Raw genomic sequence first — 23,863 nt, 5'->3', positions numbered from 1 at the left:
AACAAATTTGTGCTTAAAATTTGAGAGAAATAAGTGTTTTGTGCTTTATTGAACATTTATGGGATCTTTTACTTTAGCTCATGAAACATGGGACCAACATTTTCTTTCACGATACAAACAGGAGAAGGGCCAAGTTTATAATACAAGTGACCAATGGCTAAAAAACAGGAAGTAGTTTACTGGAAGCATATCACCATCACCTTTATTACCAGGAAAAACACGCCCATCCCCCCTAACCCCGCCTCCACTCGCCCATCCCCCCTAACCCCGCCTCCACTCGCCCATCCCCCCCCCTAACCCCGCCTCCACTCACCCATTCCCCCCTAACCCTGCCTCCTCTCCAAAAGAGTACCAAAACTCAGTGCAGAGAAAAGAGGACTTGAAGGAAGGTGGAGAAAAATTGTCATCGCAAGGACCAATAATGAAAATAAGTTGTTTGACCAAAGAACATTTAAGATTGGATGCAAACATCAATTGAATGCTTCAAAATATTTTTCGATATTATTGAATTAAAAAAAAAATAATCTGAAAATTCTATATTTTTTCTTCAATTTTTTTCTTCATTTTTTTCCCAACATGCATTAATTCACTTTCGCTTAAAATATTTGTTTTCTTCATTTTTACGTTCTTTTCTTTTTCTTCTTTTGGGACAATTCTTTTGAACTCTCATTGGCTCCAAACTCCTCTTCCTCTCTCAGGAACATCATTTCTACCTCAACACCCAGACAGACCGACTGTGAAGAAACTTGTTTGTAAACAAGTGAAGAAAAAAAAATATATTTAGTTTTTTACTTTTACATCAAAGGAATAATGGACCTGAAAATGCAATCTATCGGAAGGAGAAGGAGTATCTTTGTTACATTTCTAATTCTGAGTAAGTAACTTTTTAAACAGATAAATAAAAAACACTTACAATTTATAATACGTTTTTTTTTTTTCATTCTATGTACATACACTTTTCGATAACGACTTTGATTGTGAAAGAGCTGCATATTTTCATGTGATATAAGAGTTTTCTTAGGTAGACGGGTAAATTACAATAAAAGGAAGTGCTTGTTTTACACATGGAACCTAACGTTTCCTTTAGTTTGTATGAACTAGCAAAAGTAACTATTCTGTGTAACACCATAGCATACGATAATATGCCCTATTTTTTTAAGTGTGTTTTGGCTATTTATGGCGATGTTTTCATATTTATTTATTTTTTTACAATAAACACATTTCTGATAACGTAACGTTTAAAACTCACACGTTGATTTCATAATTTATCAATCAATCAAAACCCTGTTTTTACCTGTATTTTCACTACATCCTGCTAATAATCAGTATACTGTATGAACCGGAATTTCAAAGAACATAACACAGCTATACTTCAGTCTCAGTGGACACCTCCTCTGGAGCAGATATACGTCTATATTAGTACTGAGGTCTCTAGTATCTTCAACATGAACCATATCCACTTTGTAATGGAAATGATTTATTCCCCCAAGTGTGGGGTTGTGTGACCCCTACACGTTTCTGTGAACATTTAAAATTAACTATATTAAAGTGTGTATCGTCTGATGCACATTTTTATGGACCTTCGACCACTTAGCCACTTCGGTCTACTGGGGTGGCAGGTAGCCTAGTGGTTAGAGCGTTGGACTAGTAACCAGCAGGTAGCCTAGTGGTTAGAGCATTGGGCCAGTAACCAGCAGGTAGCCTAGTGGTTAGAGCGTTGGGCCAGTAACCAGCAGGTAGCCTAGTGGTTAGAGCGTTGGACCAGTAACCAGCAGGTAGCCTAGTGGTTAGAGCGTTGGACTAGTAACCAGCAGATAGCCTAGTGGTTAGAGCGTTGGGACAGTAACCAGCAGGTAGCCTAGTGGTTAGAGCGTTGGGACAGTAGGCAGCAGGTAGCCTAGTGGTTAGAGCGTTGGACTAGTAACCAGCAGGGTAGCCTAGTGGTTAGAGCGTTGGACTAGTAACCAGCAGGAAGCCTAGTGGACTAGCGTTGGACCAGTAACCAGCAGGTAGCCTAGTGGTTAGAGCGTTGGACTAGTAACCAGCAGGTAGCCTAGTGGTTAGAGCGTTGGGCCAGTAACCAGCAGGTAGCCTAGTGGTTAGAGCGTTGGGCCAGTAACCAGCAGGTAGCCTAGTGGTTAGAGCGTTGGGACAGTAACCAGCAGGTAGCCTAGTGGTTAGAGCGTTGGGACAGTAAGCAGCAGGTAGCCTAGTGGTTAGAGCGTTGGACTAGTAACCAGCAGGGTAGCCTAGTGGTTAGAGCGTTGGACTAGTAACCAGCAGGTAGCCTAGTGGACTAGCGTTGGACCAGTAACCAGCAGGTAGCCTAGTGGTTAGAGCGTTGGACTAGTAACCAGCAGGTAGCCTAGTGGTTAGAGCGTTGGGCCAGTAACCAGCAGGTAGCCTAGTGTTTAGAGCGTTGGGGCAGTAACCAGCTGGTAGCCTAGTGGTTAGAGCGTTGGGCCAGTAACCAGCAGGTAGCCTAGTGTTTAGAGCGTTGGGGCAGTAACCAGCTGGTAGCCTAGTGGTTAGAGCGTTGGGCCAGTAACCAGCAGGTAGCCTAGTGGTTAGAGGGTTGGACTAGTAACCAGCAGGTAGCCTAGTGGTTAGAGTATTGGGCCAGTAACCAGCAGGTAGCCTAGTGGTTAGAGTGTTGGACTAGTAACCAGCTGGTAGCCTAGTGGTTAGAGCGTTGGGCCAGTAACCAGCAGGTAGCCTAGTAGTTAGAGCGTTGGGCCAGTAACCAGCAGGTAGCCTAGTGGTTAGAGCGGTGGACTAGTAACCAGCAGGTAGCCTAGTGGTTAGAGCATTGGACTAGTAACCAGCAGGTAGCCTAGTGGACTAGCGTTGGACTAGTAACCAGCAGGTAGCCTAGTGGACTAGCATTGGACTAGTAACCAGCAGGTAGCCTAGTGGTTAGAGCGTTGGACTAGTAGCTGAAAGGTTGCTAGATCAAATCCCCTGAGCTGAGAAGGTAAACAAATTGTCGTTCTGCCCCCTGAATAAGGCAGTTAACCCACTGTTCCTCGGCTGTCATTGTAAATAAGAATTTGTTCTTAACTGACTTGCCTAGTTAAATAAATACTGAGATTGGGCCTTCGACCACCTAGCCTACTGTTCACTCTACTGAGATTGGGCCTACGACCACCTAGCCTACTGTTCACTCCACTGAGATTGGGCCTACGACCACCTAGCCTACTGTTCACTCTACTGAGATTGGGCCTACGACCACCTAGCCTACTGTTCACTCCACTGAGATTGGGCCTACGACCACCTAGCCTACTGTTCACTCTACTGAGATTGTTTTAATGGAAATGTCATTAGTGGGAGTGTGACACTGGGCAACTTACTAATTCAGACTTACTAACTAATTCAGACTTACTAACTAATTCATACTTACTAACTAATTCATACTTACTTACTAATTCATACTTACTAGTTCAGACTTACTGACTAATTCAGACTTACTAACTGATTCAGACTTACTAACTCATTCAGACTTACTAACTAATTCAGATTTACTAACTATTTCAGACTTACTACTAATTCTGACATACTAATTCAGACAATATGCTTTCCAGAAAGAATCCCATATGTTATTTTAACATCCTTTATATGTCACATACCCCAGCTAATTAATGCCTACAGTAATACATACCACACCTACACATTGCAAAATGCCTTTCAAATGGGAGGGGGGGGCAAGGTATGCCTCTTGCAAGTTCCATTTGAACTCATGCCAGAATACAACATGTGTTACACTGCGCATGGTTGTCTTTCAATTGGTCATACGAGAGCAGCACATAGCAAAATAGATAACTGATTATAGATCTACGGGCATGAACAGTGATACGAACTGGGAGCCTGATGTGCCACGAGGCTTGTGAGTAAAACAGCTCATAAAGAGGAATACATGCCCCCTGTGATCTTCTCAAAAAAACACTTCCTACTCTAGACATTGGCCCACAAAGTACCCATGTTGGGCTCTCTCTCTCTCTCGCTCCCTCCTTCTCTCTCTCTCCTTTCTCTCTTTCTCCTTCTCTCTCTTTCTCCTGCTCTCTCCTCTCCTTCTCTCTCTCTCGTTCTCTCTTCACCTCCATCAGCACTGCTGTTTGAGGATGTATTGTGTGTGTGTGTTATCCATTCCTTTATTGCTCATCTGTGAAGAACATCACATGACATGTCCATAGACTCAAGGGGGAAGTTTGACCACTGGTCTTTATGACAGACTGGTCTTCATGACAGACTGGTTGCTATTCATGGCAATAAACCATCTGATCATTCCATCATCACACAATATTAAATGGAAAACAAAATCAAACCAGTCAACTTCCATGTTGAATGACTTCCTTGTGCCATCTTGTTTTTATATCTACAAATGTTTCTGAAAGAGCTTTGTATTTCCTATATAGTCCACTAATTTTGACAAGAACCCTAGTCAAAAGTCGCAAGCACCCTCATTGTCACAGAGAACACGCATGAGTTTGTTATGTGTAAAGACTACTGCTAATCCCTTATTGTCAGTGTGAAGCCCTCTTTCTGTCTGCTCTTCACCCCAGTGCACACGGTTTGGTGCTCTGAAGCCTTCAATGTGGGAACCGCAGACGCCAAGGTCTTCTCTGGGCCTGCTAACGAACAGTTTGGCTACACTGTCCAACAACTAACCAACCATCAAGGCAAATGGTAAGAAACTTGCACACAGCTCTCCAAATCCCTGGTTGAAGGCTATAGACTAGGGATGTTGTGGTGACCGTATTACCGCCACACCGGCAGTCACGTGTCATGAAGGCAGTCAAATTCCATGTGACCGTTTAGTCACGGTAATTAGGCTTCCCCAAACTCTGATGCTGCTGATGGTCATTAGTAGCCTACCAAACTTGCTAACTGCCTGGTAGTCAGCACTCTATTGTCCCTCTAATCACTCTGACGTCATAAATGCTATTGTGATCAAAAATCTAATCAAGCACTTCATGAGAGCCCATGAGCTCATGTTGCGCAACATTTCTATAGGCTATATGCAATTGCATGAGAAAACAGAGTGATGGCCTCTACTAAAAAGAGGAGGATCCCATCTGCCTTTTTATAGGCTAGGCATACTATATTTATTTCTCAACTTTCCTAATATTAAGCACGTTGCTTCGCTTTACAACAGGAGTATAGCCTACCTGGCTAGGATGAAAATGAACCACTGAAAAGCGTCCTCCATTCACTATGTAAGTGCATAGATTAAATGGGTTAGAAGGATTACTATATCCTATCCCAGGTATTCCTTAAAGAGGTGGGGTTTCAGGTGTCTCCGGAAGGTGGTGTTTGACTCCGCTGTCCTGGCGTCGTGAGGGAGCTTGTTCCACCATTGGTGTGCCAGAGCAGCGAACAGTTTTGACTGGGCTGAGCGGGAACTGTGCTTCCGCAGAGGTAGGGAGGCGAGCAGGCCAGAGGTGGATGAACGCAGGGCCCTTATATTAAAAGCATTATATGCATAATCACATTGGTGGTCACTTTTTGATAATGGTATTTTTCTGCTAATGGAACATTCGTTCCTGTAGACTACTGCCATGTGCTCATTGCTACGCTTTTAATGTGAAGAAATAGCCTAATAGGTTATAAACCTTTTTAAGATAAATGTTCTGATCTGTCGCATCAGCCACAAGTTGTTTTGATGCTAGTGGTTGTATTAATTTGGGATCTATCGCATCACACAACTGTCCCAGACTATGTTTGGGATATTTATTTCTCGCACAGAATAGAATAGGTTGACTTTTGTACTATGGGGGATAGTAGATTGACATGCTAGTACTCATCTTGTTGGCTGACAGTTGGACAGTTCTTCCAATATCTTCAATGTGCACCTCGGAATTGGATAAGGCCGCGCGCAGTTGGGTCCCCGATGCGTCTGTCTTCACTTGTAGCATGTGAGAAAGACCCGATCAATTGAGTGAGAGGTGATCCTAAATGCTCAGCACTCAGTGAGAAGGGCACAACGGCCACTGGCTGCAAAAAGGCATGGATTTTTTTTAGGGTGCATTTTCAAAGGGTATGCCGCCTTTATCAAGTGCTTGTCAAATTGTGAATTAGAGACTGATGAAGTGTGTACAGCCTGCATAAAAAACAAAGCAGAGCTCATCCCTTTCAAGGGACTTTTTTTCAAATCATCATTAGAGTCTCATCATGCAGACTTACAATGTATTACAAATCTAAACATATTGCCCAACCTTTGTAGAACAACTTAAGTTACATTAATAACTGTAAATTAAGCATATAGGAATACCTGTTTCTTTGTTTAACCGCTCAACACAGAATAGCAACATGTGCGCCCTCCCTCAAATCGTTTGTAGAAAATATATTTTATTCAGCTTCGTTCAATTTGTATTCTTCATACTATAAAATAATGCAACGGAATTCTAAGCAAATCTTGTCTGCTAAATGAACTAGTGTAAGCCCACAGCCATATGACACAGCCAGATCAGGACGTAACATAAGGACAACACATAATATGTTATTCTGTTAATCTCAAATAAACTATATTTACTTCATATCATGTTTCTTTAGACCTGTCTAAAATAAATAATGGATTTATTGTGAAGGTGTAGGCTATATTACATGGATTTATTGTGAAGGTGTAGACTATATTACATGGATTTATTGTGAAGGTGTAGACTATATTACATGGATTTATTGTGAAGGTGTAGGCTATATTACATGGATTTTTTAGACTTTTTAAAAAATGTAGATGTTCCAAAGCTCTGCATCAGTGGCTTGTTGGCCAAGCCAGGTGATGCTAAATGTGTTTATGTTAATTAACGGTCAATTACAGCTCGAGGCAGGACATCTACAGAATCAGTGTTTCTAGGCTACTTAATAAATGCAGACCATTAACTCAGTCTATTGACTGAACTCATTCAGGTCTTCTTACAGAATCAGTGTTTCTAGGCTACTTAATAAATGCAGACCATTAACTCAGTCTATTGACTGAACTCATTCAGGTCTTCTCTGGGACATAGCTATGATAAACATGTTTATGGGGCTGATGTAAGCAGTGCTGTTCTTACCGTCCTCCTTTCTCTAGGCTCCTGGTGGGCGCTCCATGGAGTGGCTTCACTGGTAACAGGAAGGGAGATGTTTATAAGTGTCCTGTATCAGGCTCTAAGACCAGCTGTGATAAGCTCAACATCCAGGGTAAGTTTGGGGCATCTTCATAAAACATCTCACAGTCTGAAGTTTGACCTTTTAACCTCGAATCGTAACATGACACACTGGCTCTTTCTCAATTCGTTTTGTCCTACCGTCCTACCGTCCTTGTCTCTTTCTCAATGTGTCTTGTCCTACCGTCCTCTGTCCTCGTGTCTTTCTCAATTCGTCTTGTCCTACCGTCCTACCGTCCTCGTCTCTTTCTCAATTCGTCTTGTCCTACCGTCCTCCGTCCTCGTGTCTTTCTCAATTCGTCTTGTCCTACCGTCCTACCGTCCTCGTCTCTTTCTCAATTCGTCTTGTCCTACCGTCCTCTGTCCTCGTCACTTTCTCAATTCGTCTTGTCCTACCGTCCTCGTCTCTTTCTCAATTCGTCTTGTCCTACTGTCCTCTGTCCTCGTCACTTTCTCAATTCGTCTTGTCCTACCGTCCTACCGTCCTCGTCTCTTTCTCAATTCGTCTTATCCTACCGTCCTCTGTCCTCGTCTCTTTCTCAATTCGTCTTGTCCTACCGTCCTACCGTCCTCGTCTCTTTCTCAATTCGTCTTATCCTACCGTCCTCTGTCCTCGTCTCTTTCTCAATTCGTCTTGTCCTACCGTCCTACCGTCCTCGTCTCTTTCTCAATTCGTCTTGTCCTACCGTCCTACCGTCCTCGTCTCTTTCTCAATTCGTCTTGTCCTACTGTCCTCTGTCCTCGTCACTTTCACAATTCGTCTTGTCCTACCGTCCTCTGTCCTTCTCATCTCTTTCTCATTGGAGGAGAAGATCCAAGGATCTCCTCTGATCTTCTCCTCTAATGCGTTTTGAGAAAGAGACAAGAAGAGAGGAATGAAAGATCATTATACTTTTTCTTTATTGAATATGTAACATAATAACAAAAATCTGGTTTTCTCTTTCAGACTCCATCAATATTCCAGATGAGAGAAATATCAACGTCAACATGAGTCTAGGTTTGACTCTCACTCGTATGCCCAAAATTAGTGGATTTATGGTAAGAGAGTAACAGTTGGATTAATAGTTTGGTCACATTGCAGAATAAAATATAAACTCTCTAAAATTAAGTTACCTCTTAAAGTGAGATAAAGGAATTGGGTGTGTTTCTGTAACGCACGTCTTGATAACTGAAAGAAAGAGATGTGAACATCGCTCTAAAGTTATTTTCCATAGACATGTGGTCCGCTGTGGGCTCAGAGATGTGGGAGTCAGGACTTCTACCCAGGTGTCTGTGCAGGGGTCAGCCCCCTCTTCAAACCTCAGCCTGCCTTCTCCCCTGCTGTACAAAGTAAGATATATGTCTCCCTCTCTCTCTCTCTCTCTCTCTCTCTCTCTCTCTCTCTCTCTCTCTCTGTCTCCCTCTTCAAATCTGTACCTGCCTTCTCCCCTGCTGTACAAAGTAAGATATATGTCTCTCTCTCTCTCTCTCTCTCTCTCTCTCTCTCTCGCTCTCTCTCTCTCTCTCTCTCTCTCTCTCCTCTCTCTCTCGCTCTCTCTCTGTCTCTCTGTCTCTCTCTCTCTCTGTCTCTCTCTCTCTCTCTCTCTCTCTCTCTCTGTCTGTCTCTCTTTCTCTCTCTCTCTCTCTCTCTCTCTCTCTCTCTCTCTCTCGCTCTCTCTCTCCCACTGTCTCACTCTTCAAATGTATAACTGCCTTCTCCTCTGCTGTCCAGGGCAAGGACCTCCCTCTCTCCCACTGTCTCACTCTTCAAATGTATAACTGCCTTCTCCTCTGCTGTCCAGGGCAAGGACCTCCCTCTCTCCCTCCGTCTCCTTTGATGACCCATTCCTACCTTAGGAAAAGAAAATGGGGCCATTTCGTGGTAGAGTAGTTAAGAAATATTTATGCCTGACTTTATTTTCTGTCGTATTTCCTTCAGCTTGTGGGGGTCCGATGGATATTGTGATAGTCTTGGATGGCTCCAACAGCATTTACCCATGGACACCAATTAATGAGTTTCTCAAAAAACTGCTCCCTACTCTAGACATTGGCCCACAAAGTACCCAGGTAGGCATCTCTCTCTCTCCTCTCTCTCTCTCTCGCTCTCTCTTTCTGCTCTATCTCTCTCCCTTTCTCTCGCTCTCTCTCTCTCTCTCTCTCTCTCTCTCTCTCTCTCTCTCTCTCTCTCTCTCTCTCCTCTCTCTCGCTCTCTCTCTCTCTCTCTCTCTCTAGCTCTCTCCCTTTCTCTCGCTCTCTCTCTCCTCTCTCTCTCTCTCTCGCTCTCTCTCCTCTCTCCTCTTTCTCTCTCCTCTCTCCTCTTTCTCTCTCTCTCTCTCTCTCTCTCTCTCTCTCTCTCTCTCTCTCTCTCTCTCTCTCCTCTCTCTCGCTCTCTCTCTCTCTCTCTCTCTCTCTCTCTCTCTCTCTCTCTCTCTCTCGCTCTCTCGCTTTCTCTCTCTCTCTCTCTCTCTCTCTCTCTCTCTCTCGCTCTCTCTCCTCTCTCTCTCCCTCTCTCTCTCCTCTCTCTCGCTCTCTCTCTCCTCTCTCTCGCTCTCTCTCCTCTCTCTCTCCCTTTCATTCTCTATTTCTCTCTCTCTCTCATCTCTCTCTCTCCCTTTCATTCTCTATTTCTATTTCTCTCTCTCTCTCTCTCTCTCTCTCTCTCTCTCGATCCTCTTTTTGATCATGTTATTTATTTTTTGTTTGTTTCTCCTACGTCAGGTCAGTGTTATTCAGTATGCGGTGTCAGCACAGTTTGAATTCAAACTGAACACTTTCAAAACCAAAGAAGGTGTTTTGTCTGCGGCCTCGGGTATCACTCAGATGTACGGTGCTGCTACCAACACTTTTCATGCCATCCAGTACGCCAGGTCGGTACACAGAATATACAGTATTCTCAAAGTATCAGAGTAAAAAAGTGCTGATCTACATCAGATCACATCCCTAGATCCTCAGTCCTACTCTGAGACGCTCTATGAACAGAGACCCTGGGTGTTCATAACAGCCACTGGAAGAATGTCATCCTCATTTTTTTTATTTCACCTTTCACCTTTCACCTTAATACCATAGATGATTATCAGGGTATATAATACGTGTCCACGTTTTCCAGTCGGTGGGGTTTTCATCAAGACAATGGCGGTCGTCCCGGGGCAGCCAAGGTGATGGTTGTGGTAACCGACGGGGAGTCACATGACGAGGCCTTCAGAGATACAGTCATCAGAGAATGTGAGAAGGAAAATATCAGGCGCTTTGGCATTGCTGTAAGTTCGCGGGAAACTTTTATACTTTGACAGACTTTATTGTGATCACAAAAACAAATGTGCTTGCTGTCTTGGTCCAGGTCGCTCTTGAGTTTTATCTCAACGAGACTAGCCTGGTTAAATAAAGGGTAAATAAATCAATACAATTGTTATTGGTAAGACAGGTACTGAACACATGGAGAAAAAAAAAACGTATGAATTCACAGGACAAACGTGTTTCCCTCCCACCCGCCTCCCATAGGACTTCCCTAACCAACAATTAGCTTGGTGATGTCACAGGACTTCCCTAACCCATAATTAGCTTGGTGATGTCACAGGACTTACCTAACCCATAATTAGCTTGGTGATGTCACAGGACTTCCCTAACCAACAATTAGCTTGGTGATGTCACAGGACTTCCCTAACCAACAATTAGCTTGGTGATGTCACAGGACTTCCCTAACCCATAATTAGCTTGGTGATGTCACAGGACTTCCCTAACCCATAATTAGCTTGGTGATGTCACAGGACTTCCCTAACCCATAATTAGCTTGGTGATGTCACAGGACTTCCCTAACCCATAATTAGCTTGGTGATGTCACAGGACTTCCCTAACCAACAATTAGCTTGGTGATGTCACAGGACTTCCCTAACCCATAATTAGCTTGGTGATGTCACAGGACTTACCTAACCCATAATTAGCTTGGTGATGTCACAGGACTTCCCTAACCAACAATTAGCTTGGTGATGTCACAGGACTTCCCTAACCAACAATTAGCTTGGTGATGTCACAGGACTTCCCTAACCAACAATTAGCTTGGTGATGTCACAGGACTTCCCTAACCCATAATTAGCTTGGTTATGTCACAGGACTTACCTAACCCATAATTAGCTTGGTGATGTCACAGGACTTCCCTAACCCATAATTAGCTTGGTGATGTCACAGGACTTCCCTAACCCATAACTAGCTTGGTGATGTCACAGGACTTCCCTAACCCATAATTAGCTTGGTGATGTCACAGGACTTCCCTAACCCATAATTAGCTTGGTGATGTCACAGGACTTCCCTAACCCATAATTAGCTTGGTGATGTCACAGGACTTCCCTAACCAACCATTAGCTTGGTGATGTCACAGGACTTCCCTGACCAACAATTAGCTTGGTGATGTCACAGGACTTCCCTAACCCATAATTAGCTTGATGATTTTACAGGACTTCCCTAACCAACAATTAGCTTGGTGATGTCACAGGACTTCCCTAACCAACAATTAGCTTGGTGATGTCACAGGACTTCCCTAACCCATAATTAGCTTGGTGATGTCACAGGACTTCCCTAACCAACAATTAGCTTGGTGATGTCACAGGACTTCCCTAACCAACAATTAGCTTGGTGATGTCACAGGACTTCCCTAACCCATAATTAGCTTGGTGATGTCACAGGACTCCCTAACCAACAATTAGCTTGGTGATGTCACAGGACTTCCCTAACCAACAATTAGCTTGGTGATGTCACAGGACTTCCCTAACCAACAATTAGCTTGGTGATGTCACAGGACTTCCCTAACCCATAATTAGCTTGGTGATGTCACAGGACTTCCCTAACCCATAATTAGCTTGGTGATGTCACAGGACTTCCCTAACCAACAATTAGCTTGGTGATGTCACAGGACTTCCCTAACCCATAATTAGCTTGGTGATGTCACAGGACTTCCCTAACCCATAATTATCTACCTTATAATAGCAGAGGCTGTTCAGGGAAACAATGTGAATCATGGACATTTTACTGGAAACCCAGACGGCATAAATGATTCATTTCTTATAATTACTCTTTATAAAATGTTGTATCAAGACTGCTCATATGTGCCTAGTTTGTTTATTAATAACATTTCAAAATTGTGCACTCTCCTCAAACAATAGCATGGTATTATTTCACTGTAATAGCTACTGTATATTGGACAGTGCAGTTCGATTAACAAGAATTTAAGCTTTCTGCCCATATCAGATATGTCTATGTCCTGGGAATTGTTTTTGTTACTTACAACCTTATGCTAATCGTGTTAGCCTACGTTAGCTCAACCGTCCCATAGACGGGACACCGATCCCGAAGAAGTTCAGTATACTGTATTTCCCTTCCGAATGCCCATCCGCTCACCCCAAGTTGTTGGCTATTTGCTTGTCTTTTTTTTTTCAAATGATGTACAGATAACAGATTGATCATTTTTGAACGGATCAATTTCCTAACTTTGGCAATCACAGATTTTTTTTTCTTTCTTGCAGGTACTGGGTTATTACATCAGAAACAACATTGACACCAAGAACCTCATAGCAGAAATAAAATCCATTGCCAGTCTGCCCACCGAGAACTATTTCTTCAACGTGTCAGAGGAAGCTACCCTGTCATCCATTGCTGAGGCACTGGGAGACCGCATCTTCAACATCGAGGGTACATTCTTCAGTTTGACTTTGTCGGAAATATCAAGAGAGGAAAAAAAAGCCCATAAATTCAGACGGTTTAGTAATGATACATCCCAAATATATTTTAAGAATAGACGGGAATATCAGTTGTATTTCCGTGATTTTTCTCTCCGTCTCCTCGCCTCCAAAGTCAGAGATGAGGGGAGAGGACACAAAGATTCACCTTTTATGTCCTGTTGTACTTCCCGTAGTTCCTATGCTCAGGATGATTGTTCTTTTCAACACCAGGCACCGGAAAAGGGGGAGAGGACTTCCAGATGCAGATGTCCCAGGTGGGATTCAGCGCTCACTACTCCAGCAAGATGGTACACTAGTCTGTCTGTCTGTCTGTCTGTCTGTCTGTCTGTCTGTCTGTCTGTCTGTCTGTCTGTCTGTCTGTCTGTCTGTCTGTCTGTCTGTCTGTCTGTCTGTCTGTCTGTCTGTCTGTCTGTCTGTCTGTCTGTCTGTCTGTCTGTCTGTCGCTCTTCTTCTTCTTCTCTCTCTTGCTCTTCTTCTTCTTCTCTCTCTTGCTCTTCTTCTTCTCTCTCTTGCTCTTCTTCTCTCTCTTGCTCTTCTTCTCTCTCTTGCTCTTCTTCTTCTCTCTCTTGCTCTTCTTCTTCTCTCTCTCTTGCTCTTCTTCTTCTCTCTCTCTTTATACTGGCACCTTTAAAGAGAGCTGTATTTATCTGACTCCTGTTTGACCTTTAACTTTCCCAGGATGTGATGATGCTGGGGGCAGTGGGAGCGTACGCGTGGAGCGGGACGGTGGTCCATCAGAGAGGCGGCCAGCGGGCGGACATCTTCCCTCTGTCAGCGTTCGAAAGGACCCTTCAAGACAGGAACCACAGCTCATTACTGGGTAGGGCTGAGATGTTGTTCCTCCTACATCTTCCTGTCTGTTCGTCCTTCAAGACAGGAAGCACAGTTCATTACTGGGTAGGGCTGAGATGTTGTTCGTGCTTCTTCCTGTCTGTTCGTCCTTCACAGTGCACTGCTGCTGAATAGTTTATTGTAAGGAAAAGGGAATGGCCTATATGTTGTTGTTGTGAGGTGGGACAAGACAGTATTTTACACCATAAACAAGAAGACAATCTACCTATTGTACTTTATTGAAATAATATGAGTTAATGTGCTTGATGTGCTTGCATTTTAAATCTATTTAAATTTATTCCTTAGTTTTCTTTATTCAGACTTGTGCTGGGGGTAGCTCTCCTAACCCAAATGTAACCCATTTAGAATACTTGCCTACTTCGAGGGAACATATGTGTTTCACCAAGTCAGCTCAGGGATTTGAATCAGCAGCCTTTCGGTTATTGGCCCAACTCTCTTAACTGCTAGGCATCCTGCCATCCTGAAGACTGAAGAGACTGTCTCTCTCTCTCTGTATGTTCTCAGGGTATCTACCTCTCTCTCTCTGTATGTTCTCAGGGTATCTACCTCTCTCTCTCTCTCTGTATGTTCTCAGGGTATCTCTCTCTCTGTATGTTCTCAGGGTATCTACCTCTCTCTCTGTATGTTCTCAGGGTATCTACCTCTCTCTCTCTGTATGTTCTCAGGGTATCTACCTCTCTCTCTCTCTCTGTATGTTCTCAGGGTATCTCTCTCTCTGTATGTTCTCAGGGTATCTACCTCTCTCTCTCTCTCTCTCTCTCTGTATGTTCTCAGGGTATCTACCTCTCTCTCTCTCTGTATGTTCTCAGGGTATCTACCTCTCTCTCTGTATGTTCTCAGGGTATCTACCTCTCTCTCTTGTGTTTAATGTTTTATATCGTGTTTCCATGTGTCTTTACATTGTGTTTTACTTCCCAGGTTACTCTGTGACCACCCTGAGTGATGGACAGACAGAGTATTTTGTTGCCGGGGCTCCTCGCTCAAACCACTCTGGCCAAGTCATCGTCTACACCGTCACATCCCCAAAACAAGTCACTGTCATCGACTCTGAGAGAGAGAAACAGGTACTGCTATCATTGACTCTGAGAGAGGGAAACAGGTACTCCTATCATTGACTCTGAGAGAGGGAAACAGGTACTGCTATCATTGACTCTGAGAGAGGGAAACAGGTACTGCTATCATTGACTCTGAGAGAGGGAAACAGGTACTGCTATCATTGACTCTGAGAGAGGGAAACAGGTACTCCTATCATTGACTCTGAGAGAGAGAAACAGGTACTGCTATCATTGTCTCTGAGAGAGGGAAACAGGTACTCCTATCATTGACTCTGAGAGAGGGAAACAGGTACTGCTATCATTGACTCTGAGAGAGGGAAACAGGTACTCCTATCATTGACTCTGAGAGAGGGAAACAGGTACTGCTATCATTGACTCTGAGAGAGGGAAACAGGTACTGCTATCATTGACTCTGAGAGAGGGAAACAGGTACTCCTATCATTGACTCTGAGAGAGGGAAACAGGTACTCCTATCATTGACTCTGAGAGAGGGAAACAGGTACTCCTATCATTGACTCTGAGAGAGGGAAACAGGTACTGCGATCATTGACTCTGAGAGAGGGAAACAGGTACTGCGATGATTGACTCTGTGAGAGAGAAACAGGTACTGCGATGATTGACTCTGAGAGAGGGAAACAGGTACTGCGATGATTGACTCTGAGAGAGGGAAACAGGTCCTACGATCATTGACTCTGAGAGAGGGAAACAGGTACTGCTATCATTGACTCTGAGAGAGGGAAACAGGTACTCCTATCATTGACTCTGAGAGAGGGAAACAGGTACTGCGATCATTGACTCTGAGAGAGGGAAACAGGTCCTACGATCATTGACTCTGAGAGAGGGAAACAGGTCCTACGATCATTGACTCTGAGAGAGGGAAACAGGTCCTACGATCATTGACTCTGAGAGAGGGAAACAGGTCCTACGATCATTGACTCTGAGAGAGGGAAACAGGTCCTACGATCATTGACTCAGAGAGGGAAACGGGGGTCCTATCATTGACTCTGAGAGAGGGAAACAGGTACTCCTAACACAAATGTAAACAATTTAAATTACTTTCCTACTTAAAGGGGGATGAACTTCCTGACTTGGCCTCATTTTTCGGCTTGGTCATTACAAAATGCAGCGGCCATCACTGAAGCCAAACAAAAGTTGTCTTTGGTGGGGGGGTGGATTGTTTAATGTGTGTGGGTTTACACCTGGCAAGGGTTTGTACATTCACTCTGTCAAAACTGTTACAGTCACTCACCCTAGATAACTTGACACAGTCTAACCAGGTCCTGTGTATTGAAGTCACCTAGGATAGCTAATAGTTGCCAACGTCTTTCACCGATTAACTTCAGCCAGCTGGTGTACGACCGTGGCCAAGTTGGTTTGACATTAGATAACCTATCTCTGGTGCTGTTAATTAAGCAATTAACATCCCATCATGCTTTGGGTCATGTAGAAAAATGCTGGTCATTATTTTGGCCATTATTGTGGCTAGCGTTGCTTTGCCCCCATAGGATGACAATGCCCCCCCATCCACAGGGCACAAGTGGTCACTGAATGGTTTGTTGAGCATCAAAACGATGTAAACCATTATGCCATGGCCGTCTCAGCCACCAGATCTTAACCCAATTGAACGCTTATAGGAGATTTCTGGAGTGGCGCCTGAGACAGCGTTTTCCCACCACCTTTAAAACAAAACAAACAAATTATGGAGTTTCTCGTGGACGAATGGTGTCTCCTCCCTCCAATAGAGTTTCAGACACTTGTAGAATCTATGTCAAGGTGTATTGAAGCTGTTCTGACTCGAGGTGACCCAATGCTCTATTAATAAGACACTTGATGTTGATGTTTCCTTTATTTTGACAGTTACCTTCATTTCGCAATATAAATAGGACATTATTTTCATGTCGTACATGTTTTAAGATTAACTATTTAAATATGAATATCTACAATTTATAGTTGGTTAGAGGTTTTTAAGTTATTGAAATGTTGAGCTATTTCATTATTTATTTTTAAATATTGTCCCACGTACATTGTGTAATTTATGGATGGTCCGTAGCCAAATTGACCATGGGAAATACGATTGGGTCTCATGCATCTGAACTCCATATTGATGAATACTTAGGTGCTGTCAGCTGCGGGCATTTGGGCAGGATTGAAATAAACCCAACCCAAGAAAAACTGTTACGGTACCATTCATTCCGTGATATATCAATTTTTTTCCAATCTTCTTGCAAATCTCAGTTGTAGACGAGACTGACTTTATGACCAACATTATTCTATCTACACTTAGTAGTCAATGTTGATCCTGGAATAGATGTTTCTGGCTCATATTAATAAGCAAAAAGGTGTGATGGGTCAACTCACTTATTTGTATTTATTTTTTACTGCATCAGGTATAGCTTTACTGCAGCAGGGATAGCTTTACCGCAGCAGGGATAGCTTTACCGCAGCAGGGATAGTTTTACCGCAGCAGGGATAGCTTTACTGCATCAGGGATAGCTTTACTGCATCAGGTATAGCTTTACTGCAGCAGGGATAGCTTTACTGCATCAGGTATAGCTTTACTGCAGCAGGGATAGCTTTACTGCATCAGGTATAGCTTTACTGCAGCAGGTATAGCTTTACTGCAGCAGGTATAGCTTTACTGCAGCAGGGATAGCTTTACCGCAGCAGGGATAGCTTTACCGCAGCAGGGATAGCTTTACCGCAGCAGGGATAGCTTTACCGCAGCAGGGATAGCTTAGCAGGGATAGCTTTACCGCAGCAGGGATAGCTTAGCAGGGATTGCTTTACTGCAGCAGGGATAGCTTTACTGCAGCAGGGATAGCTTTACTGCAGCAGGGATAGCTTTACTGCAGCAGGGATAGCTTAGCAGCCTTCTTTAGTGTATAGATACAACACTTTTTATACCCTGTAATCATAGTCAAGTACGTGAAAACAGATGTAAGAGACATACTGTGTAAACAGAACGGTGCTGGATGGTGACCTAGGCTGGATCCTGACCTAGGCTGGATCCTGACCTAGGCTGGATCCTAACCTAGACTGGATGCTAACCTAGATTGGATGCTGACCTAGACTGGATGCTAACCTAGATTGGATGCTGACCTAGACTGGATGCTGACCTAGACTGGATGCTGACCTAGGCTGTATGCTAACCTAGGCTGGATCCTGACCTAGACTGGATGCTAACCTAGACTGGATCCTGACCTAGACTGGACCTGACCTAGACTGGATGCTAACCTAGACTGGATACTAACCTAGGCTGGATTCTAACCTAGGCTGGATTCTAACCTAGGCTGGATCCTGACCTAGACTGGATGCTAACCTAGGCTGGATCCTGACCTAGGCTGTATGCTAACCTAGGCTGTATGCTAACCTAGGCTGGATCCTGACCTAGACTGGATGCTAACCTAGGCTGTATGCTAACCTAGGCTGGAACCTGACCTAGGCTGGATCCAGACCTAGGCTGGATGCTAACCTAGGCTGTATGCTAACCTAGGCTGGATCCTGACCTAGGCTGTATGCTAACCTAGACTGTATGCTAACCTAGGCTGGATGCTAACCTAGGCTGGAACCTGACCTAGGCTGGATCCAGACCTAGGCTGGATGCTAACCTAGGCTGTATGCTAACCTAGGCTGTATGCTAACCTAGGCTGGATCCTGACCTAGACTGGATGCTAATCTAGTCTGGATGCTAACCTAGACTGGATGCTAACCTAGACTGGATGCTAACCTAGGCTGTATGCTAACCTAGACTGGATGCTAACCTAGACTGGATGCTAACCTAGGCTGGATGCTAACCTAGGCTGGCGCTGCTGTGCTATACATTATGCGATATGTCTATTTTCTTCATAAAACAAGTGAACCTTCTCCTTTGACACTGTACTGTGTTGACACTGTCTGTCCCTGTAGATCGGCTCGTACTTCGGCAGCGTGCTGTGCCCCCTGGACGTGGATAAGGACGGTACGTCCGACGTCTTGCTGGTCGGAGCTCCCATGTTCATGAACGACCTGAAGAAGGAGCAAGGGAGGGTCTATCTTTTCTCCGTTACCAAGGTAAGGTGACGCGAGTTGCCGAATTCCCAGCTCACACCGACCTTGCCGTGCTGGCTGTGATATTTCCATTCAAGCACGGTTCTAGCCACTGTAGTGGATGTGTAACCAGGCCAGCTCAGTACAGCTCAGCTCCGTTACGATCAGTAGATTGAGAACGGTATCTGTGTGTTCTCAGGGTCATTTATTTAGGAGACGCTCATAACCAGAGAGATATACAGGAGCAGTACGGTTAAGTGCCCAAGAGCACATGGATATATTTTTTCACCTAGTCAGCTCAGGGATTTGAACCAGCAATCTTTTGGTTACTGGCCTAATTCTCTGAACTGCTAGACTACCTGCCGCCCTGAAGACTGAAGAGACTGTCCCTCTCTCTGTATGTACTCAGGGTATCTACCTCTCTCTCTGTCTGTATGTTCTCAGGGTATCTACCTCTCTCTCTCTCTCTCTCTGTGTATGTTCTCAGGGTATCTACCTCTCTCTCTCTGTCTGTATGTTCTCAGGGTATCTACCTCTCTCTCTCTCTCTGTATGTTCTCAGAGTATCTACCTCTCTCTGTATGTTCTCAAGGTATCTACCTCTCTCTCTGTGTATGTTCTCAGGGTATCTACCTCTCTCTCTCTCTCTCTCTCTGTATATTCTCAGGGTATCTACCTCTCTCTCTCTCTCTCTCTCTCTGTATGTTCTCAGGGTATCTACCTCTCTCTCTCTCTCTCTGTATGTTCTCAGGGTATCTACCTCTCTGTATTTCCTCAGGGTATCTACCTCTCTCTCTGTATGTTCTCAGGGTATCTACCCTTCTCTCTCTCTCTCTCTGTCTGTATGTTCTCAGGGTATCTACCGCTCTCTGTATGTTCTCAAGGTATCTACCTCTCTCTCTCTCTCTGTATATTCTCAGGGTATCTACCTCTCTCTCTCTCTCTCTCTGTATGTTCTCAGGGTATCTACCTCTCTCTCTGTGTCTGTATGTTCTCAGGGTATCTACTTCTCTCTCTGTATTTCGTCAGGGTATCTACCTCTCTCTCTGTATTTCGTCAGGGTATCTACCTCTCTCTCTGTATGTTCTCAGGGTATCTACCCTTCTCTCTCTCTCTCTCTCTGTATGTTCTCAGGGTATCTACCTCTCTCTCTCTGTATGTTCTCAGGGTATCTACCCTTCTCTCTCTCTCTCTGTGTCTGTATGTTCTCAGGGTATCTACCTCTCTCTCTGTATTTCGTCAGGGTATCTACCTCTCTCTCTGTATGTTCTCAAGGTATCTACCTCTCTCTCTCTCTCTCTCTGTATGTTCTCAAGGTATCTACCTCTCTCTCTGTGTATGTTCTCAGGGTATCTACCTCTCTCTCTCTCTCTCTCTGTATATTCTCAGGGTATCTACCTCTCTCTCTCTCTCTCTGTATGTTCTCAGGGTATCTACCTCTCTGTATTTCCTCAGGGTATCTACCTCTCTCTCTGTATGTTCTCAGGGTATCTACCCTTCTCTCTCTCTCTCTGTCTGTATGTTCTCAGGGTATCTACCTCTCTCTGTATGTTCTCAAGGTATCTACCTCTCTCTCTCTCTCTGTATATTCTCAGGGTATCTACCTCTCTCTCTCTCTCTGTATGTTCTCAGAGTATCTACCTCTCTCTGTATGTTCTCAAGGTATCTACCTCTCTCTCTCTCTCTGTATATTCTCAGGGTATCTACCTCTCTCTCTCTCTGTATGTTCTCAGGGTATCTACCTCTCTCTCTGTGTCTGTATGTTCTCAGGGTATCTACCTCTCTCTCTGTATTTCGTCAGGGTATCTACCTCTCTCTCTGTATTTCGTCAGGGTATCTACCTCTCTCTCTGTATGTTCTCAGGGTATCTACCCTTCTCTCTCTCTCTCTCTCTCTGTATGTTCTCAGGGTATCTACCTCTCTCTCTCTGTATGTTCTCAGGGTATCTACCCTTCTCTCTCTCTCTCTGTGTCTGTATGTTCTCAGGGTATCTACCTCTCTCTCTGTATTTCGTCAGGGTATCTACCTCTCTCTCTGTATGTTCTCAAGGTATCTACCTCTCTCTCTCTCTCTCTCTCTGTATGTTCTCAGGGTATCTACCTCTCTCTCTGTGTATGTTCTCAGGGTATCTACCTCTCTCTCTCTCTCTCTCTCTGTATGTTCTCAGGGTATCTACCTCTCTCTCTGTGTATGTTCTCAGGGTGTCTACCTCTCTCTCTCTCTCTCTGTATGTTCTCAGGGTATCTACCTCTCTCTCTGTGTCTGTATGTTCTCAGGATATCTACCTCTCTCTCTCTGTATGTTCCCAGGGTATCTACCTCTCTCTCTCTGTATGTTCTCAAGGTATCTACCTCTCTCTCTCTCTCTCTCTGTATGTTCTCAGGGTATCTACCTCTCTCTCTGTGTATGTTCTCAGGGTATCTACCTCTCTCTCTCTCTCTCTCTGTATGTTCTCAGGGTATCTACCTCTCTCTCTGTGTATGTTCTCAGGGTGTCTACCTCTCTCTCTCTCTCTCTCTGTATGTTCTCAGGGTATCTACCTCTCTCTCTGTGTCTGTATGTTCTCAGGATATCTACCTCTCTCTCTCTGTATGTTCTCAGGATATCTACCTCTCTCTCTCTGTATGTTCTCAGGATATCTACCTCTCTCTCTCTGTATGTTCCCAGGGTATCTACCTCTCTCTGTCTGTATGTTCTCAGGGTATCTACCTCTCTCTCTCTGTATGTTCTCAGGGTATACTGAGCGAACAAGGCTTCCTGGTTGGTCTGAGCCCAGGGGAGAATGCCCGTTTTGGGACGGCCATCTCTGCTGTGCCCGATCTGGACCAGGATGGCTTCTGTGATGTGGTGGTCGGGGCGCCGCTGGAGGACTCTGGGAGGGGCGTGGTCTATGTTTACAACGGAGATAAGAAGACACTCCACAAACAACATTCACAGGTAGGGATGGATGATTCTGGGCACTATCCCCAAATTCCTTGTTTTTTTAAGGAATCTCAGATGGATGATTCCTGGATTGGGAATCCTCCTACTGTGAGTTCTGTAAAAACCTGGGACATTTGGTAACATTTGGAAATAATAAATAAAGTCATGCTGATGTTTAGTCTTGGTTTTGATATTGAAAGATTCAAATGTTTCCTCCCCTCCCCCAAAAAATTATTTTTCCAGCTTTATAGCCAACCAATTTAATAAATATTGCACTTTCCAAAACAAATCAGTTCATCCATTCTCATAGATCATCATATAACGATAACATCCTGAAATGTGGGAGGGGAATGAAGGGGTGACGGAGTTGAACTTCATAAAGATGTATATAAATGTTCATGCATCTACAGTAGTACACACACATACATGTACATAAATACCCACAGAAATACATAAACATCCAGGGTCGGTCCCCCGGACACAGACCAGGCCCAGTCCCAGGCTGATAAACCCAAATTAGGTTTCTTGTAAGAGTGTTTAACGGCCCAGGGACCAGAACCAATCCATGTCTGGGAGACCGGTCCCCAGTCATCAACTCATTAACCTTCTCAGTTATTGGAAGAGGTAATCAGGCCTGTAATTTCATCACACATTTCATTATCATGTGAATAAACGTCATTCAAATTACAGGAGAATTTTTCCAACGTACAGGAAGTGTGTCGAGGTACAGATTCAGTCAAAAGTTTGGACACACCTACTCATTTAAGGGTTTTTCTTAATTTTTTTACACTTTTCTACATTGTAGAATCTCATATAGTTGTCATGAAACAAATCAGAAATAAATACCTTTAGGTTCCCATTCTCTATTTACTAAAGGTTTTCCATTATTCGACAAACACCCACTTGACCAAAGAGGAGCTCGAGGTGATTTCATAAAAAAAATAATGTAAATTGGAAGCAGGGGAATCTTATGATGGGATTCTTTATCACTTCCCAGTATTTTGGATTGTACGACAGTGCATGAAGACACAACAGACACGTGTTCATGTCTAAGATCTCTTGTTATATGATCTCCCAAGGAGTTCAGCCTATTTTAAGATGGTTCATTGCATTAAACGTACACTGTATTGCCTCCCTCCCATTCAAATGGTCTCCTGAAGGAGTTAAGGTCCAGCCGTACTGTCATGTTCTGAGACAATTGTGGCACCTGTGGCACCTGACCACACGACTGAACAGTAGTCCAGGTGTGTCAAAACCAGGGCTTGTAGGACCTGCCTTGTTGATAGTACTGTTAAATATAAAGTCACATTAGGATTGATTGATATTTTAAACATAACCAAACCTACTGTATGTCCTGGCCTAGGAGTTGTATGGAGTCCTTTAGTGGACAAAAGTGTGTGTTATCACGGGGCAGCGCCATTGAGGACTTTCACCATTTTGAAGTAGTCAACTGGGTGGAACTTCCAACTTCATTGGCTGATCCCTCCTGATGACCTGGTTGGAGTCTTGACAGCTGGGTCATCGGGAAGAATCAGCCAATAAATTTTACTTGTGAAGAATAATATATTAAAAAAATGTATATTTCATTGGCGCTGTCCATGCTCTCACAGACGCCATCATTACACAGATACAGAGATGGTGTCTATCCAAGCCTATGGTCCTGGCCCATTACTGTATTACTGACCCCCTCCATTGGCAAGTAGTGACGTCGCCAAAAAACAAATTATAGTTCAACAACACATAACTGGCTCCTAGCCACCCACACGTAGGCTACTCTCTGTCCATAGCACTAAAACTTAATAATAAATAATAATAATTAATAAATAATACAACAACAAAATAGAAATGTTTTTATCAAACTGAAACTTAAAAAAAAAAAAACGAGTTAAGCAAGTCCTAAAAACCAACTGAAACTACATTTCAAATAATTATATAATATTATATTCCTATAATAATATAGGAAAAGATGGCAGGGTGTCATTGTACTTCAATAACAAAATGACCAGGGTCCATGATTCAAATTAAATTAAATGTATTTGTTACATGCTTATTAAACAACAGGTGTAGACTAACAGTGCAATGCGGACTTTACGGGCCCTTTCTCAACAATGTGGAGAGGGGAGAAAAAGGTGAAATAATAGAAAGTAATAACACAAGGA

The 23,863-nt window shown here is 43.7% G+C and overlaps 1 protein-coding gene across 1 annotated transcript in view; it reads left to right on the top strand.

Moving 5' to 3' along the window:
• Positions 1-373: 373 nt before the first annotated feature.
• LOC106585965 (integrin alpha-2) overlaps positions 374-23,863 on the top strand; it is a 56,201-nt gene continuing 32,711 nt past the window's right edge. Inside the window, exons 1-14 of the mRNA XM_045707071.1 lie at positions 374-874; positions 4,560-4,683; positions 7,067-7,176; positions 8,089-8,180; positions 8,357-8,471; positions 9,061-9,188; positions 9,840-9,988; positions 10,228-10,378; positions 12,635-12,800; positions 13,061-13,137; positions 13,529-13,670; positions 14,621-14,766; positions 18,664-18,807; positions 21,516-21,719. Of these exons, the coding sequence (XP_045563027.1) occupies positions 811-874; positions 4,560-4,683; positions 7,067-7,176; positions 8,089-8,180; positions 8,357-8,471; positions 9,061-9,188; positions 9,840-9,988; positions 10,228-10,378; positions 12,635-12,800; positions 13,061-13,137; positions 13,529-13,670; positions 14,621-14,766; positions 18,664-18,807; positions 21,516-21,719 (1,812 nt within the window). The 5' untranslated portion in view covers positions 374-810. The remainder of the gene's footprint in view (positions 875-4,559; positions 4,684-7,066; positions 7,177-8,088; positions 8,181-8,356; positions 8,472-9,060; positions 9,189-9,839; positions 9,989-10,227; positions 10,379-12,634; positions 12,801-13,060; positions 13,138-13,528; positions 13,671-14,620; positions 14,767-18,663; positions 18,808-21,515; positions 21,720-23,863) is intronic.

The sequence above is a fragment of the Salmo salar genome, chromosome ssa24 (genome assembly GCF_905237065.1).
Source record: "Salmo salar chromosome ssa24, Ssal_v3.1, whole genome shotgun sequence".
NCBI classification, from domain to species: Eukaryota; Metazoa; Chordata; class Actinopteri; order Salmoniformes; family Salmonidae; genus Salmo; species Salmo salar.
This window is presented reverse-complemented; position numbering and strand designations above follow the sequence as displayed.